Source organism: Aedes aegypti, chromosome 2, assembly GCF_002204515.2.
Source record: "Aedes aegypti strain LVP_AGWG chromosome 2, AaegL5.0 Primary Assembly, whole genome shotgun sequence".
NCBI lineage: Eukaryota > Metazoa > Arthropoda > Insecta > Diptera > Culicidae > Aedes > Aedes aegypti.
In genome coordinates, this window is record NC_035108.1 from 12,450,090 (window position 1) to 12,468,570 (window position 18,481).

General features: G+C 37.2%; 1 protein-coding gene across 1 annotated transcript in view; it reads left to right on the forward strand.

The window, feature by feature from the left end:
* Positions 1 to 18,481, forward strand: part of LOC5569145 — a 298,989-nt gene that overhangs the window by 127,890 nt on the left and 152,618 nt on the right. Inside the window, exon 6 of the mRNA XM_021844044.1 lies at positions 13,303 to 13,523. Within this exon, the coding sequence (XP_021699736.1) occupies positions 13,303 to 13,523 (221 nt within the window). The remainder of the gene's footprint in view (positions 1 to 13,302; positions 13,524 to 18,481) is intronic.

Below are 18,481 nucleotides of genomic sequence, written 5' to 3' on the forward strand. Positions count from 1 at the left end.
GTAAATTAGCGGGGTACAAATTAAAAAGTGATCAGATTAAATGAGGTCAAACTAACGGGGGTACCCGGAATTCACTTTTTTCTAGAATTTTCAATCCTATTTTTTATTGTTTCAACATTTACAAAAAATGTATATCTATATTGTTGTTAATAATATCGTGTTTTTTTTTTTGTAAATTTTAACTAACTTATGATAAAAAAAAGTTACTTCGTTTTCAATTGGAGAGAATATAAGGAAAATCTCTTGGATTTGTTAACAAAATGTTATGATCATCATTGAATAATTGACTAATTCTCGCATAACTTGTGATCTCCCCCTAAAAGCCATTGGTAACCGAGTGTGTAGCTTCTTGTTTCTAAGCAAATGAATGGTCCAGGATGAAAACTATAACCACTGGAAGACAGAGGAGGATCTTCTCTCCATCGTAGCATTGTTGAATAACGTGTTAATCCATTCGTTTTCTCGGTAACAACAAGTTACACACTCGGTTACCAATGGTTTTAAGGGCAAAATCACAGGTTATGCGAGAATTGCAAGTGATTAAGAATTAACTTGTTGCTACATGTTTCCAATATTAAATTGTTTGTTTCAAAGCAAAACATACATTTTTAGACTTCAAACACATTTAATTATATTTATTATACAATTCATATATTTTTTGTAATGATTTAACATCCTGCATCAAAATAGTATCATCCTATGTTAAAATTTTTATATCATAATATCATAAGGTGATATAATTTTGTTATGTACCCATAGTCGGGTAACTATCAGGTTGTATATAACTAATAACAATGGTCAGAATGAGCTATATGGCATCTCCAGAGAGCAAAATACAAAACAGAGTCGCATTTTTAATGTTCATTAGTTCGTGCGACGAGTGTACCAAAATGCCTCAGCCGAATTGTCTGAAACTTTGCAATGAAAAGCGCAGCCAAACGCATATTGTGGCCAAATATGAGATCTGTAGCCTTCAGAAAACCCCACTGCCCAAATGATCCGACTTCCAAGAATAGGATCTGGCTCCGTATATGTTATCTTAGCTTGACTTCAATATAATATCGATTATTGTATAACTTTTTTGGTGTTTCAAAGTCCTTAAAACAGCATGCAAATATTAAAGTGGGTACCGTTTTTTGAGCTTGAGTTTGAAGATAAATATAATATCTGTCATATCTCATATCTCATATGAGGCCAATAATTACAGTTTCTATTTAAATTCAAAGTGAACTCAAAATCGAATTCATGCCACAGAATCATTAGCATGAGCTTTATGGGAATCTTGTACAATATCCTTATAAGCATTGAGAAGGATTCTTGCATAAACCTTAGAAATGTCCTCGACAAAACAAACGCTGAATATGGAATATAGTTTTTACAATGGTCAGGGCATGATTGATTTCTGAACAGGTAATCATTTTTTAGCAAGATTCTGACAGAGCTCTATGCACATCTTTTTCAGAATCCAACGCATAATCCTAGGCAAGATCCGCAATCGGTAATCCTAGGCAAGATTTCAGAAAATCTAAAGCAACATTGTGTTAGAATTTTCGGAAGGACTTTCAAGGAAAGGTTTCATTCTAACAGAATTCAGGACAAGATTCCAAAAAAAACTGCGCTCTATGAGATCATCCTGAGCACAGTTCTTCTAAAACTCTCGATGAGATGCTCAGCAGCATTATCTTTTTTAAATTAAAAAAAAACTCGAAGTATTTTTTTTATGAACTACAATATATTTTATCCTTTGAAGGAAACACCACACTAGGCAACAGACTAGCGTGCAACGAGCAGTGGCACAGTGGAGATACTTTTCCGATGAAAAGTTTTTTGGATAGAAGTAGGAAGCAAACCCACACTCCTCGGATCGATGCGGCTAAATGCTGAAAGAGAACTCAACGAAGAACTTTTATACCATCCTGGAAATCGGAAGTCAGTTTCCTTTCATGTTGCTATTCCTGATGCTTTGTACGAAAAGAAAGGTTTCTCAACCTGTGTAGTGCCAGCGCGTGTTATTGAAGTGTTAATGTAAATATAAGCTATCGTTGAAAGAAGGTACGGGCGTCCATTAAGTACATTCCGTTAAAATTTACTGTTTGCGAACCCCTCCCCTCATTTTATACGAAGCCTTCAAACACATTGTATGGCATCACCCTTTGTTGAGCTCCTCATTTCCTTTATAGTGTGACGTACTCAATGGACAACTTCTAGTTGACGATAGATACACTCCCTTGTTATTGAACGGAACTTTCAAACAAAGCTCCTAAATATCTTCTTCACGAAACACTGGAAAAATGAATTCTTCGAGTATTTTATGAAGAAAAAAAAATCCTGTAAAGAACTACAGTGGGGGACCGAAATCCATACAGGCTCAAAATCCGCACACTTATGTTATGTACGAAGTGGACGGATTTAGATTAATTTCTTAGGTGAACGATCCCACACGGTAGTCCGTAACACAATTCATCGATACATCTCTGAATATCTTTAGGGAACTGTAGGAAGCATGAAGGTACTCTGTGCCTTGGATAACCAAGAAAAATCTCAACCCGGAAAAATCCGCGACTGGAAAAATTCAAAATCACAGCATGATCTTGTTGAATAGCTGCGGTGTGTATATGGGCTCTTTATTTGCAGAAATGTATCCACTGGCGATATGTCTGCATATTCTTACAGGGATAAAAATCCTCGACAAATCCACAGAGAATGAAAATGAGAATGCGCGGAGGAGTATTTGGATGCAGTCTTGGAAGAATTTATGGATTATTTCAATAAGAAAACTGTGAGAGTATACCAATTCATTAAAAGATTATTGGACAAATTATCGTTCGGAAAAATCCCTAAATCATTTATTAGTTCATTATCAATCCTAATGGAGACACAAAAATCATCGGTCAAAAATTCCTGACGCAAAATATATACCCCTGAACAAAATATAGTCTCCGTGTCAAAGAGAGAATCAAATTTATCTTCTTTTTTACTTATTATTTGCATCATTTATTCGTTGATGATCCTCAAAGCAAGAAACAATCATCAAGCCATCTCGACGAAAACACTTGAAACACGTTGAAAACAACCCTTTTAACTAAAATTATTATTTTATTTCAACAACAAGCAAATCACGAACGTCCTCCGGCATTCACAAATTCTTCCGCATCCTTCCATCGCGTTGCCTTTTTCAGTAAGTCTCACGCTTCACCGATCACTTCAAAGTAAAGCCAACTCCATTTCGTGTCACGGAAGACCCCTTAGTTTGGATTGCCGAGCACCAAAACACGATCTCGTTAAAGGTCGTGTGCAATATTGGCCACCGCCTCGTTGTTTAATTATGATGCTTTGGACGTGTTTTTTTCTTCTTCTTCTCGTGTTCTCATCGTCTGCACCAGCTATATAATTAAATCATTAACTGTTGTTAAACTTCCAGGCGGAGCCCTCTGGGTTGGCCTTTTTGCGCCAGCCTGGATAATAAGCTGGTTCCGGTGGGCTGGGGGGAGTGGTGTTGGGTGGTTTTAAAAATATTTTTCGACTCGCTTTTTGCCATTTGAGTAACAAACCGGGTCGCGCGGTTAAGCATATCCCGAACACGCACACTTGGGTGTCCCATAAAGAATCAATGTTCAACCTTAAAATGAAAGATATGCTTGTTCGTCGCATTTTTGTAGAATATATGAACTTTCTCAAAAATCTATTAGTGCTTCCGCCTGATCAATTCAAGTAAAATCGCCATTTTTGATAAAAAAAAATATGTCATATTTTGAAGTTTTGTGTAGATTTTTATTTAAAAACATTATTTTATTTTTGTCTATAATACCACACAAATGCTCAATTATACTCGACGAACAAAAAATAGTGGGTTTTGAAAACATCTCCACAAAACGTCAATATATAACAATTCATATCAAAAATGAATAAATTTCAGAAATAGTTCTGGCGCAACTACTAAACTTTTTTAAGAAAGTTCAAATGTTCTTCAAAAATGCTATAAACACATATTTAATTCCAGGATTGACACCATGACGATCCAAACATTCATTTTTTTCTGTGACACCCTAACGCGCACACACAAGGCAAACAGATGTGAAAATTCGATTTCGCTGCAATCGTATTTGCGCCTGAAGTGCGTGTAAAATGAGATCTCTGACCGGTTGCTATTTGTTGCATTATTATTGTTCGAACGTGGTGAGAAAACAAATTGGATTGGAAAATCGAATCCCGGCTCGGCGCGGTGCATTGCGTGTGCGTTAACCACGTGGAAACATACATATCTTTGCCCTGTAGAGGGAGAGATATGCTTCGCATCTGTGGCGGCGGCGTGTTTCACAATTTTAATGCGGGGGGAAAATAAATCCCGAAAGTAATTTCAGTCGGTCAATGTGTGTTGTGTCAGTTGGAACGAAGTTGAATTGACTTAAACGTCTTTCCGTTTTGCATCGAATTTAATATATTGACAGTTTCGATTTTTTTTTAATAGGAGGGAAGCTCAGGTTGCTTTTGATTTTGCAATTGATATTGATGGTCGTGTTAATCAACGAATCTCAGAACTGAAACAAATCGGACATTACTGTGCATCACTCCCAATAAATGATAATTTGCGGTGACAAAGAACAGTTGACTTAATGAAAACTTTACCTGTATTGACAGGTTTGCATGAGGCATCATTAGGCCTTGGCTGACAAGTGGTCTATAAGGAACGACAACAGCATTGATTGAATTGATGGTAGAAAAAACTTTAGATGTGGAAAGGTGGATTTCAAGGATATAATGGAAAATGTCAGTGCATTTAGTTAGAGCTGTATCACGAAGGCATACGATAATGAGATAACTCCTTTCGCTGTCACGAGATGAAACTTACTATCACGAGCTTTCTTTGGCATGTCCCAATGACTAAGTTTTCTGGACTTTGTTTCTTCTCTTTCTTCTTGACATTACGTCCTCACTGGGACAGAGCCTGCTTCTCAGCGTAGTGTTCAATGCGCATTTCCACAGTTATTAACTGAGAACTTTGTTTGCCAAAGTTGCCATTTTCACATTCGTATATCGTGTGGCAGGTACGATGATACTCTATGCCTAGGAAAGTCAAGAAAATTTCCATTACGAAAAGCTCCTGGACGGACCGGGAATCGAAGCCAGGCACCTTCAGCATGGTGATGCTTTGTAGCCGTGGACTCTAACCACTTGGCTAAGGAAGGCCCTGAGGACTTTGTTTCTATCTCATTTAGATAGATTCCGGAAGAACGAATGTTTGATCTTTTCAGTATGATTGTTTCATAAAATTGAGTGGATTTGAGCTTTTCCGTTAATAAAAAAAAAATTAAATTAAATGTTAAAATTAACAGAATAAGACAGAACCCATTCGATTTTTAGGGATGTTCTTGGTCACCTGATTTTTCGAAGCTGGGATACATACGATTAAAGTATGGGTAAACACCTTAACCTCTACCAAAACATGTCCAAGAACCCCAAAAAAATCTATCTCGATAATCTTTGATTTGGATTGAATTTCACATGGGTAGCATTAGTGCTTTCCATAGATAAATCGATCATATTGACTAAAAACAACTTTTGAAAATGACTTATGAGTTTTGCAGTTAATTAAAAATTCCAAACCTTTAATTTCAGAGCAAAATGGTCTATAGAAAAGTAGTAGTGAACCGTTTAACCATTTGAAAATCGACAAAATTATCTCTCAGAAAAGCCAGTAATTTTTAAGATCTGCCCTTCCCTCAATATTCGTATTTTTTTTTTCAAATATGTTTATGCAAAATCCTTCGAGACCTCAAAACCCATAACTCAGAAACACGTGTATCCTTAACCCTTTGGGGCCGGCGCGGTCATATATGACCGCAGTACAAAAAAGGCTGTAAAAAAAGAACCAATGAACAAATATATATACTGTCTTCGGCAAAGTTGTCCCAAATATACTCTTTTATCAGAGAAAAATATGAAGTACAGTACTGGACAGAATAAAGTACGCATTGGCCGTTTTTCCATACAAAATGATCAAGTTAGGAGCCTTATATCTCGGTTTCTAGTTGTCCGAATGACCTGAAATTTTCACCGCAGCTTGAAAGTAACCTCAAATTTTCTAGGCTAGAAATTCATAGTTTTTCATTAACGAACTTTTAAGTTATCGCAAATCTCAAATTTTTATAAAAATGACAAAATTTTAAAGTAAAAATAATTTTTATATGAAAATATTTAGAGCAATATGTCCTTCTGCAAAAATGTACAATTTGATAAGACACACAAATTTGCAGAACATCATTTTTCGGTAAAATTGATTGTTTTCAAAATATTTTCAAAACTAAATTTTGCAATTTTTTGAAAATTGAGAGATTTTCAATAATTTAAAAGATTGTGTTTCAAATGCAGTGATATTTTAATTGAGTAAAATCTATGTTATATTAAGGCTGTGGTGAAAATTTCAGATCAATCGGAACACTAAAAGCTGAGATTCAGATCTCCAAACTTGACCATTTTGTATGGGAAAACGGCCAATGCGTACTTTATTCTGTCCAGTACTGTATATGCCTTTATGACCTAATTGACAACCTAGAACATCCTGAACATCCTGAAGATTGGAAAATTGAACTATAAGTACATACGAAGCGTGAAATGCTGTTTGTGAACATAAATGATGTTCAGGCTAGATAATACAGAATTACTCTTTTAATGAAAACACTATTTCACTTGCTTTGCTATGTCCTGGGATGTTCTAGGACGTCCAAACTGTCCTGAAGCACACTCTTTGAAATCTACAACCGTAACAGTAATTGTTTGGGTTAAAAACAATAATATTACAAATTCAAATAGAATCTACCAATCTCTGAGATTCTTAAGAGCTATTTCAAGGAACGTTTGGGATATTCCAGGCCCTCCAAATTACCCTGGAAATCTGAATTTTCCAGTAGTATTTCTTGCTAAACTGGGTGAAGTTATATAATCTACCATCTTCACTGAACTTTCGCACGTATCAATAGGATGTTTTAAAGAACGTTTGGAGTATTCCGAGCTCTCCAAATTACCCTGGAGTTCAGAACTTCAGGGCTACACTTATTCCAGAAATTTATCTCGCTAAACTGAGTGAAATTATAAAATCTTTCCTGTTCACTAAACCTTCTCATGCATCAATAGGAACGTTTGGGATATTCCAGGCCCTCCAAATTACCCTGGAGTTCAGAGCTTCAGGTCTACACTTATTCCAGTATTTTTTTCTTGCTAAACTGAGTAAAGATATATAACTTACCAAGTTTACTGAACCTTGTCATGGATCAATAGGCTAATTCAAGGAACGTTTGGGGTATTATAGGCCCTCCAAATTACCCTAGTGTTTGTAACTTCAGGTTTACATTTGTTTCAGTAATTTATCTCACTAAACTGAGTGAAGTTATATAATCTAACATGCTCACTAAACCATCTCATGGATCAATAAGCTCTTTCAAGGAACGTTTGGGATATTCCAGGTCCTCCAAATTACCCTGGAGTTCAGAACTTCAGGTCTGCACTTGTTCAAGTATTTTATCTTGCTGAACTGAGTGAAGTTATAAAATCTAACATGTTCACTGAATTTTCTCACGGATCAATTAGCTGTTTCAAGGAACGTTTGGGGTATTCCGAGCCACCCAGATTACCCCGGAGTTCAGAAATTCAGATCTACAATTGTTCTAGTAATTTTTCTTACTAAACGATGAAGTTATTTAATGTTCACTGAGCTTTCTCACGAATCAAGAAGATATTTCAAGGAACGTTTGGAGTATTCCAGGCCCTCCAAATTACCCTGGAGTTCAGAACTACAGGTCTTCCCTTGTTCCAGTAATTTTTCTTTCTAAACTGAGTGAAGTTTTATAATCTACTATGTTGACTGAACCTTCTCATGGATCAATATGCTGTTTCAAGGAACGATTGAGGTATTGCAGATCCTTCAAAATTTCCCCAGGACTTCAGAACTTTAGGTCTACTATTTTTTCAGTAATATTTCCTTCTAAACTGAGTGAAGTTATATAATCTGCCATGTTCACTGAACCTTCTCACAGACCAATTGGCTATTTCAACATTGGTGATATTCCAGGCCCTCCAATTTATCCTGGAGTTCAGAACTTCAGGTCTACCCTAGTTCCAGTAACTTTTCTCGCTAAAATGATCAAAGTTTTCCTTTTGGGGCCGGCACGGTCATTTATGACCGCAGTAGGAAAATGGATGTATAAAAAGAACCAATGACTAAAATTTACTGTCTTCGGAAAAATCCTTGCAAATATACTTCCCTGTCAGGGAAATATTTTAGGTGTATGCCTTAATGTCCTGTTTGGCAACCTAGAACATCCTGAACATGCAGAAGTCTGACAAATAGAATAATTAGTATAAAAGTAGCTTAAAATGCCTTTTGTAAATACAATTGATGTTCGTACTTGGTAATACATACCTATTATGTCAAGAAAAACGCTGCTTCACATGCCTTTTCATGTCCTGGGATATTCTACGACGTTCAGACTATCCCGAAGCTCAATTCTCGAAATTTACAGCAGTAGTTACTTGCGCTAGAAATAATCAGTGATGTCAGATTTCTTTGGAAATCATTCCGTAGACGAAAAGTGATAAGCGGGGGGAGAGATCCCCGGCATTGCAATTCCGTAGATTTCCGTTGGAAAAGTCCGTAAATTACCGTAGAATAATGAGAATTTCCGTAGCTTTCTGTAGAAAATATACATTTTCCGTAGAATTATCTTACGGATCCGTAGAGAGTGCTCTATTCCGTAGATCTACGGAAATTTCCGTAGATCTGGCCACGCTGCAAATAGTAATATTTTCAACTCAAACGGAATCTATTGACCTCTGAGAATCTCAAAAGCTTTTCCAAACTATCATGGAACTCAGAACTTCAAATCTGATCTTGTGGCAGTGTTTTTTTCGCTAAATAGAGTTCAGTTATATAATCTACCAGGTTATATAGGGCCCCCATAGCCGAAGCTGTAAAGACGCGGGTATTTATCATGACCATGCTGAGGGTTCCGGGTTCGATTCCCGGTCGGTCCAGGATCTTTTCGTAATGAAAATATTGTTGACTGCCTTGGGCATAGAGTAAAGGGTGTCCACGATGAAATTGCCACACACAAAACTGATTCGCAAAATTCGAGTTTTCATCCGATTGCCATCAAAGCTTCAGGGATTGAGAAATAACTATTAAACTTCATTTTACCATTTTACTCGTATTTTATTTACAGTCCATACGTAAATGCCCGCACCTTGGCCTCAACCCCGGCCATGAGATTCTGCACAACCTGTGAATCAACCGTTTTTTGCATGTAAACCCATACTTTCATGGACAACGAAACATATGTGAAGGCCGACTTCAAACAGATCCCCGGCAACCTGTTTTTCACGGCCAAGGATAAGTTCAGCGTTCCGGAGCATGTCCGCACTCAGAAGAGGTCCAAATTTGCGAAGAAATTCCTTGTTTGGCAAGCTATCTGCACGTGCGGGAAGCGGAGTGCACCTTTCGTGACCTAGGACACGATGAAGGGACAAGTGTACATGAAAGAGTGCCTCCAGAAGCGGCTGCTCCCTCTCCTGAAGGCCCACAACGTCGCAACAATCTTCTGGCCGGATTTGGCCTCATGCCACTACTCCAAGGACGTGCTGAAGTGGTATGCGGATAATAAGGTCAATTTCGTGCCGAAAATGTTCAACCCTTCCAACACTCCGGAGCTCCGCTCCATCGAGAAGTACTGGGCAATTATGAAGCAGCACCTTCTTACACACTTAAATTATTTTGCCGACCTCAGCAAACGGATTGCCGAGAATCCAACAGCTGAGATTTCGGTAAAAAAAATTGCCGAATCTCGGTAAAACTTTTTACCGAAATATCGTTAAAATTTTACCGAATCTCGGCAAACCAAATTTTTTACCGAGATTTCGGCAAACGTTACCGAGATTCGGTAATGGTTTACCGAAATCTCGGTAAAAGTTTTGCCGAGATTCAGCAAATACTTTACCGAGATTCGGCTGTTGGATTTTCGGCAATCCGTTTTACCGAAGTCGATTTCGGAAATTAAGTGTGTAAACGACCTAAGGTAGTGAAGACAGTCGAGGAACTGAAGAAAGTATGGGTTCACATGCAAAAAACGGTTAATTCACAGGTTGTGCAGAATCTCATGGCCGGGGTTAAGGCCAAGGTGCGGGCATTTCCGTATGGACTCGTAATAAAATACGAGTAAAATGGTAAAATGAAGTTTAATAGTTATTTCTCAATCCCTGAAAATTTGATGGCAATCGGATGAAAACTCAAATTTTGCGAATCAATTTCGTGTGTGGCAATTTCATCGTAGACACCCTTTATCTTCGTGCCTGCCACACTGTGGAAGTACTCACAGAACACTAAGCTGAGGAGCAGGCTTTGTCCCAGTGGGGACGTTACGCCAAGAAGAAGAAGCAGAAGAATCTACCAGGTTCACTGAACTTTCCGTGTGATCAAATGGTATTGCTAGATACTTTTGAGAGTAGAAGCATTAACCTAAGAATGCTAATGTCGCTGCTGTTTGTGTTACCAACATCTAGTTTGCCACGAACTGACAGCGTAAATACCGGGCCTCAAAGTGTCAGATTAATTTTAAGAACCAAAACAACATCATGGTATAGAACAAACAATGAAAAACCATAATTTAAGGCTAAGTAGCCCGTCATTCGTTTTGGCAACAATGATGACTTTTCAGCTTGTATTTCAAAATGATAAAATTCAGTCTTGATAGTTTATATTGACTTGAAAAAGTATCACTGTACGCGCTAACACGCATAAAGTATGCTGATACTTTTTCAGCTGTGTCAGTGCAAAACCAACTGATTTTCTTTGATTCGAAATCGTGAGATGAATTAGCAACAATCATCAACGACGCGTAAAAATTTCAATGACGGCCTACTTCGCCTTAAGGTAATAAAATTGAAATCAGTTCTGTGACAACTACGCCATTAGCGTTCTACTACTAATATTTTTATTCTTTTGAGATACTCAGGGTCATCCGCAATCAGTGATGGAAGGTGACGAACATTTCTTCTGAACTGGAACAAAAACAAAACCAAACGCTCCCGAGCGTCAGAGCGCTGGTTTACTCGCATATGTCGGCTCCCGAGTAACTGAAGCTAAAAGTGATTCGCGAACCTGTTCGGAGCTGTTCAGAGTCATATTGTGCTTTTGGGAAAAATGCTGCTTCCCCTCCGAGATTTACGGTTTTCAAGGGCTTTTGCCTACAAACTAGTAGTTTGCTGTTGATATGATGGTTATACAATTAATTTGTCTGTCAAAACCATAATAAATCACACCTTGCTCGGTTACTCGCGAGTAAACGCTCCCGAGCTTGTTGCTTCTTCTTTTCACATGTTCTCCCGAGCAGACGGGTGCGGACTTACTCACACCTAGCCAGTTCCCGAGTCTGTGATGTTTGTTATGCGTTGGTATACACTCGTGAGCTGCTTCGTGATGCGAACTTTTCCAGCACTGTCCGCAATGCCCTGCAGCAATCCCTGAAATCTACAGCCGTAGCCTAGTCCTTAACAGCAGTTGTTTTCGCTTACATAACCAATCGAAATCTGTGAACCTGGGGGTCGGCTCTGGTCGCATGGTTTGCTGCTAGGGTTTGATTAACATCAATAAAGAGGAGTAAATATCAATAGAATGATTCGTTTATAAGGATTTTTCAGTAACACCTTCAGAGAATGCTTCAGGAATATTTCTTCTTTAGCCCTTTGGTGCCTCCAAGTTTTGACGCTATTGAAAACTACAACACACACTCAACCTCGAATCATCTGAAACGTTTCCAAACCACACTTCCTCTTCTGATATGTATCGGAGTTTTGTGTTAAAAAAAAACAAGTTTTTTACACGTTTTACATCATTTGTTTTATTTGCTTGAAGCCTTGTAATTCAGTCCAGCTGGTTATGAAAATCATAAAAATAATGCTTACATATATACTTATCACATGCAATACACCGAATGTCAGTCTTCAATTTACTTCCGTGTGCCGACTTACAATGCACACATTCCCGTCGGATGTCCATCACAACGATCAGGTGATCTCTTCCAGCTGAACGACGCTTTGAAGGTCTGCCTCGTTTCGCTTCTTGTCCATGGCTTCCTCTCTGACTATGGGCGATTAATTGCTCAGACAACGGAATCAGAAAATCAATGAACTGTTGCTTTGTCTTCCCTGTCAAATCCTTATAGACGATATGAGCATTTGAAGTCGTTACTAGAAAATATTTGAAAAATGCTCGCCGCCACCACTTGTTGGTCTTACGATCAAAATCATAGAGGGCGACTGTTTGTCCAGCGTGGTCGACACCACCCATGTATTTGTTATAAAAAGCAATTGCATCAGGACAATTTACGGTATTTCTGTCTCCTGTTTTGCTGGTTCTTTTTACGGTGGTTATCTGGTTTGTATGACAATTACTCACTACCAAAACCTCCTTGGTATCCTGCCATCGATTAATCGTGAGACCATCTAAATGTGGAAGTGCTAAACTAACACTAAGCTGAGAAGCCAGCTTCCTCCCAGTGGGAACAATATGCCAAGAAAAAAGAAGAAGATTCGTCGATAAACACATATATTCAAAACGTGTTTCTACTCGTTTACGCATTTAGACTCAACTGACGTTTTCACAAATTTTTCTCGAACAAAAGGTACAAAGCAGGGGAGTTGAAAATAGTATATTTTTACGTGACATAATTTATGGACGCTTCCCAATAGATGTCGCTAATTATGACTGGAAACTTTGTCGAATACACCATGTTTCGGAAGTGCTTCGTTTCGTACCACTAAATCCTGACTCTCATCGCGTTGTAGATCTTATATACTGAACATCCCGACAAGTTAGATAATCTAGAACATTCGAAATAATCTGATAATATTTGCTGAACACTCAGAAGATTCAGAATATACGGTAGATTACAGTTCATCACCTTGTATGATGAACAAGGTTGTTATCACAAGCATAGACTTCAAGTTATGAACTCAAGAGCAGTTTGGAAGACCTAGCACTTCCCAAAAAATATTTGTCATCTTTTCTTGTTATGTTTAGCATTTTGAGCACCAAAACTATTGAAAGGCGTTCAAAAAACTGTATAATAGTTCTTGGAAAAAATCAGGCCCCAAAGGGGTAATTTTTCACAACTATAGGGTTTCATTAAAATTACAACTCAGCTAGTCGACCCGCTCCCTCATAATTGCAATTATATCCCACATGCTCTGTTTGATAAAGTTTCAAATTAAATCACAAATCTAATTACGATAATCCTCCGAACCGTCTACTTGCAGGTTTGAAGCGTGTCGCCTGGCCACCACCAGCTGAGCTTGGTGACGGTGAATATCAGTACCAACAGCAGCAGCCAGTGCAACAACCGCAGCAACCCTACCATTACCCACCTCAGCAACAGCAGAACCAACAGCCTTTCCAACAGCAGCAACATTATCAGCCGGCTCATACGCAACCACAACAGCAGCACCAACCGCGAGAACGCATTATCCCAATCCAACGGGTAAGGACTCATCATTAGAAGGCACATTTATACCCCTTGTACACTCATAAAAAGAGATCAGTAGACGCGACTTTCCGTTATATTTGAATTTGAATTACACCATGTCTGTGCTGCACCCTGATGGGGCACTTGGCAACATAAAACACGTTCACAGTAATACTCCAGTATGTGCACTGCCGTGAAAAAAATTGAGGTCACCCCGTGAAAAATATATAAAAGTGTTTTGTCCATGTATATCTGATAACACGTCCAATTAAAATTCTTTAATTCGGAAAGCACAACATTTTTAATCAATACGTCATTAGAATCGCAATCTTATATTTTGGGAAAAGCATAAATTTTGGCGAAAAAATTTAAAAACGATTAATAATTGATTGAGCAGTCATTCAAGTTATCGTGAAAAAGTTTGGGGCAAACTTGCAAAAAATGCAATATTATGAAATTACTGTTCTAATGAGATACTGGTTTAAAATTTTGGCTTTTCCAATGCTAAGAAAACCTGCCATGATTTTTCGATTTATTTTATGAAAAAAATGTCACGCCTTCAAATAAAAATTAAGTAAACATGATTCAGAAAAATGTTGATCCTTAGAAGTAAAACCAACGCATTGCCTTTCGAAAAAGCTATAGAGAGCTCCAACTAGACGTGTAATCACTGAGAAACCGTCAAAACACTTTTCTTTGTTTTTCAGAGGGTAGCCCCAAAATGTTGCACGGTTGTGTACTTCAATTTGCAAGCAAAATAGTAATTATGTTGGTTCCCTTTTTCACATGAACTTTCAATAAGTCGACTCAAACAGACGGACTATAATTAACGAGTGCATTATTTCATAAAAGTGCATGTGCGAGACGAATCCGCATAAGTTGCAACATGGCAAGGATGCTGGTAAGAAAATGAAACAATGAAACAAGAGCTCCAATGAATTACTTTTGAATGAGACATGAACCTGTCTCAACAGGTTCCGACTCATTCATGTCCTAACAAAGAAGCTGGGATGTTTATGGTTCACAGACTAAAAAGTGATAAAAATCTCGCTTTATGCAGAGTGCCGTGATGAGACCATTTCTGTAGAATGTAAAACTTTTCCAAAGTTTATACTTGAGCAACATTCTTACTTGTAATCGCTACTCCTCTATTGTGCAATCAGGTGTAGATAATTACAGAGTTATATGTAAAGGCTGTATAAATGTAAGATCTTGTTTCAAGCTCGCAAATTATTTTTTTCTCAGTTTTATGAGTTGTATCAGACTTGGGTGGCGTTCATTGATGACTTCTTCTCATTATGCCACATCTGAAAGTGATTTAAAGCTATCAATATCACCCAAAATTATGGTATCGAAATTCGATGTGAAATGTAAAGTGTGTACAAAAATAAAACGATTTTGTATCAGATCACCCAAATCAAGAAGGAAATCTCTTGAAGAATTCAGATAAAACACTATTTTATTACTACAGTGTTGCCAAACTTAAAAGCATGGCGCCTTTTTAGTTTTTTTTTTTTTCTAAACAGTTTTAATTTCTAGACAGGGCTACGATATTTCGAATGGGCGAAAACCTCCCATAGCTCCCCTTAGTTACGTTTTCGACTTCGAGGTAAATCGAGTTTCAGAGATGTTTCAGATCATCTAGGTACTGTGAATTCAATAAAACCATTTAATTTTACAGTAACTACACATTTTACTGCACAATTATGTCCATGGAACACATAAACGATCTTCCATCGAATAGCTGATTGGACTAAAATATGTGCTTCCGAAGATCTTGTATGACCCACAAAGCCATATCCAACCTTTCAATATTTTCCCAAACCGTGCCATACAGAAGACTGCTGTACAACACCGTTAAGTGGAAATTTACGGAAGCGCTGTTGCTAATGCAACCGTTCAAACTAAATTCGAACTACATTTATCCATCATTAGAATAATATCCTCCAACCTCATTAGTCAATTCAGTGCAAATTCGCTGCGCACCTGTTAAGGGACTGTATTTTCCAGCCACAAGTGCTTTCGCTCGAATTTAGCTTTTTGACACCATACGAATGCATTAGCGCCATCCAGCGAAAGTGGAACCGTGTGCTGCTCCCAACTAAGACCATCCCGAAATAAAACAGTTCTCCAACCGAGCCGTTTAGTGGTTCAATATTTCAACCACACATAGAGCACCATTGCTCCTACGGTCCCATTAAGCACACATACATCACACAAAAACCAAACCGGTAAGGGTTATTAAAATAATTTCCACATTTTCCAACTGCCACAGCTGGTTCCACAACAGTGCAGTTTTCCAACTAATAATAATCAATGCGAATGGATGATGGAAAAGCTTCGGAGCACACCTGGGAAGGTTCGGTACCTAACGGGGTGAATGCGTTCGTTTAACGAACCCGTATTCCGGCGGAAAGAGCAAACAACACTATCGTCAGATCTGGAAATCGATGGCGCTGAGAGTTTTCGGGTGACGCTGATGAGTACCGTAATCCGGGGTGAAATTAATCAGTTTTTGGGATATCTATTGGAAATGTTGCATCAAATGTTGCATGTTTTATATTTTTGAAATCCATCCTGTGACTTAGTTCACTGAGATTTCTGAAAATTTTAAGCACGTTAAATAAAATTTCTTTCTAACTCAAACAAATCTGAACAACTACCTTAAAATTAGACATTACACTACCCATCATAAATGTGAACTCACTAAAAAAATATTGCAATACTCAGTTGTATATTGAATCACCTCTTGAAAAGCTTAGCATCACCTCAAAACAAGTAAATTCATATTGCTATATCTCGAGATCATTATGATTTACAAAGAAGCAATCTTCAGAAAAGTTGTTCAACGGATCCAGGATATCAGAAAGGTTAACAGTTTGGTTCGAAATTTTACCGCTAGATGCGCTAGTGAGCATGTAATATCGAGCGTTTTTAACTAGTTCTACCTTGTAATCCACATGAGATAGAAAGCTCGAGTATTTGGCAATTGTTCATGAGGTCCGGTGACAACCAGAAAACAAACATTTTGATTTGAATTTTTGCAACTAGGTGGCACTATTTAGCAAATGAAATTGAGTATCTTTCTCATGATTCAGATAAAATGTAAAATTCTTGTCTTCGACAAGAACAAGTGAATCAGTCCTAACTGCTTGGAAATGAAGGGAATCAAATATTAATAATTTTATTTTAAAATGAATCAGACTGCAATTATTTTTATATAAATTAATTCAGATCTGAACTGCCCATAAAGGCATAACTGTCCCATATGGAATAAGCAGGCATTGAGAAAACAGCGCTCAAAGTTTGAAGTTTGCAGTTTCATACAAATGCTCATAATTTTCTAGTAAATTTTTGAATGCAATATTCATTTAGCTCCACCCCACAGAATACTCAATTTGCTAGTATTGATCAGTAAAAAATATAAAGTTGAACATAATTCCAGTTTTGCAGTTGCTATTGGGGTTCAAAGTTGATTTATGGGCAGTGAATCACGTAAATATAAAGTAATCCAGACATGTATTACTTTATATTAAATGAATTAGTCGCAATGAAACCGACACGAATCACTTGGTAATGGAGCAATTCTAACATAAATCACTTGATTTTGAAGTGAATCAGTACTGAATAACTTAAATGTGAATTTAAGTAGTCCTGTAGTGAATCTGATATAAATCACCTAAATATGAGGTACAGGTATGTTTTATACTTGAATCATGAATCATCAGACCTGATTCATTAAAACAAAAAAAAAATAAATATAATCTCATTACTTGAAAATGAAGTAAATCAGATCTGAATCATGCGAAGAAGAAGTGAATCAGTAATGAATTCCTCAAATATGAAGTATATCAGCCAGGAATGCCAGAAAATGATGTCAATCGCACCTGAAATACTTGAATATGAAGTAAATCAGAATAGAATCATTCGAACATGCGGTGAATCTGACATGAATTATTTGGACATGGAGCAAGAAAATATGAAGTGCATCAATCCTAACTCGCTTGAATATTAAATGAATCAGCCGTAAATCACTTGATTTTGGCAGTCATTTTGGCAGTCATGTCGATTTTGCAGCTTGCAATTTCAAAGTGATAAAACTCAGTAATTTTAAGTAATATTGATTCAGAAAAGTATCACTACTTGCGCTTACATGCTGAAAGTTAGCTGATACTTTTTCAGCAATGTCAGTTTAAAATCGAGTGATTTTCTTCAATACGCAATCGTGAGACAAATTAGCTACAATCATCAATACCCAGCACAAATTTCAGTGACGACCTTCTTCGCCTTAAAATACTTGAAAACCCCTGAAATCTTTGAAAATGAAGTCCTGAATCTTTTGGATATGAAGTGGTTCTGACTTGAATAATTGAATATGATGTAAGTCAGGTCTGAATTGCTCGTACATGAACTAAATCATACTTGAATTACCAGAAAATGAATCGTATTTGAAACACTGGTATATTAGGGTGCGGCTTATTTTTCAAAAGTTCTCAAAACCAAAAATTCGTGTGCTCTACTGAATTTAAATCACATTAAAAGAGAAACCTCAAAATGTGAGCCAAAAATATTAACATTTAGAGGTGGCGCAAGCGTCTTGAAGGTGAATTTACAGGTTATAAAAAATGGCCTTCAGTGAAGTAAACATAACTTTGTTATTTTTCAACCGATTTTAACACTTTTAAAAGGTATTGATCAAAATTGAATTTGTAAAAACTTTGTTGAGTATCAAATTTGTCTAAAATCAAAACAAGTTTTATTTAAGGGTAATTTATTCTAAATTTTTCCTCAATTGGGTCCTAAAATTTTTAATGAAATCTTGTTTTTATTTAATAACACGAAAAAGCATGTTACTGCAACTACTTTAGCAATTTTTCCCGCTCAAATAATGGCTATATCATGTTTAAACTTTAATTTAAAAATTTGGTCCATAAATGAACCTTGACACTTTTGATCATGTTTGACGTTCGCTT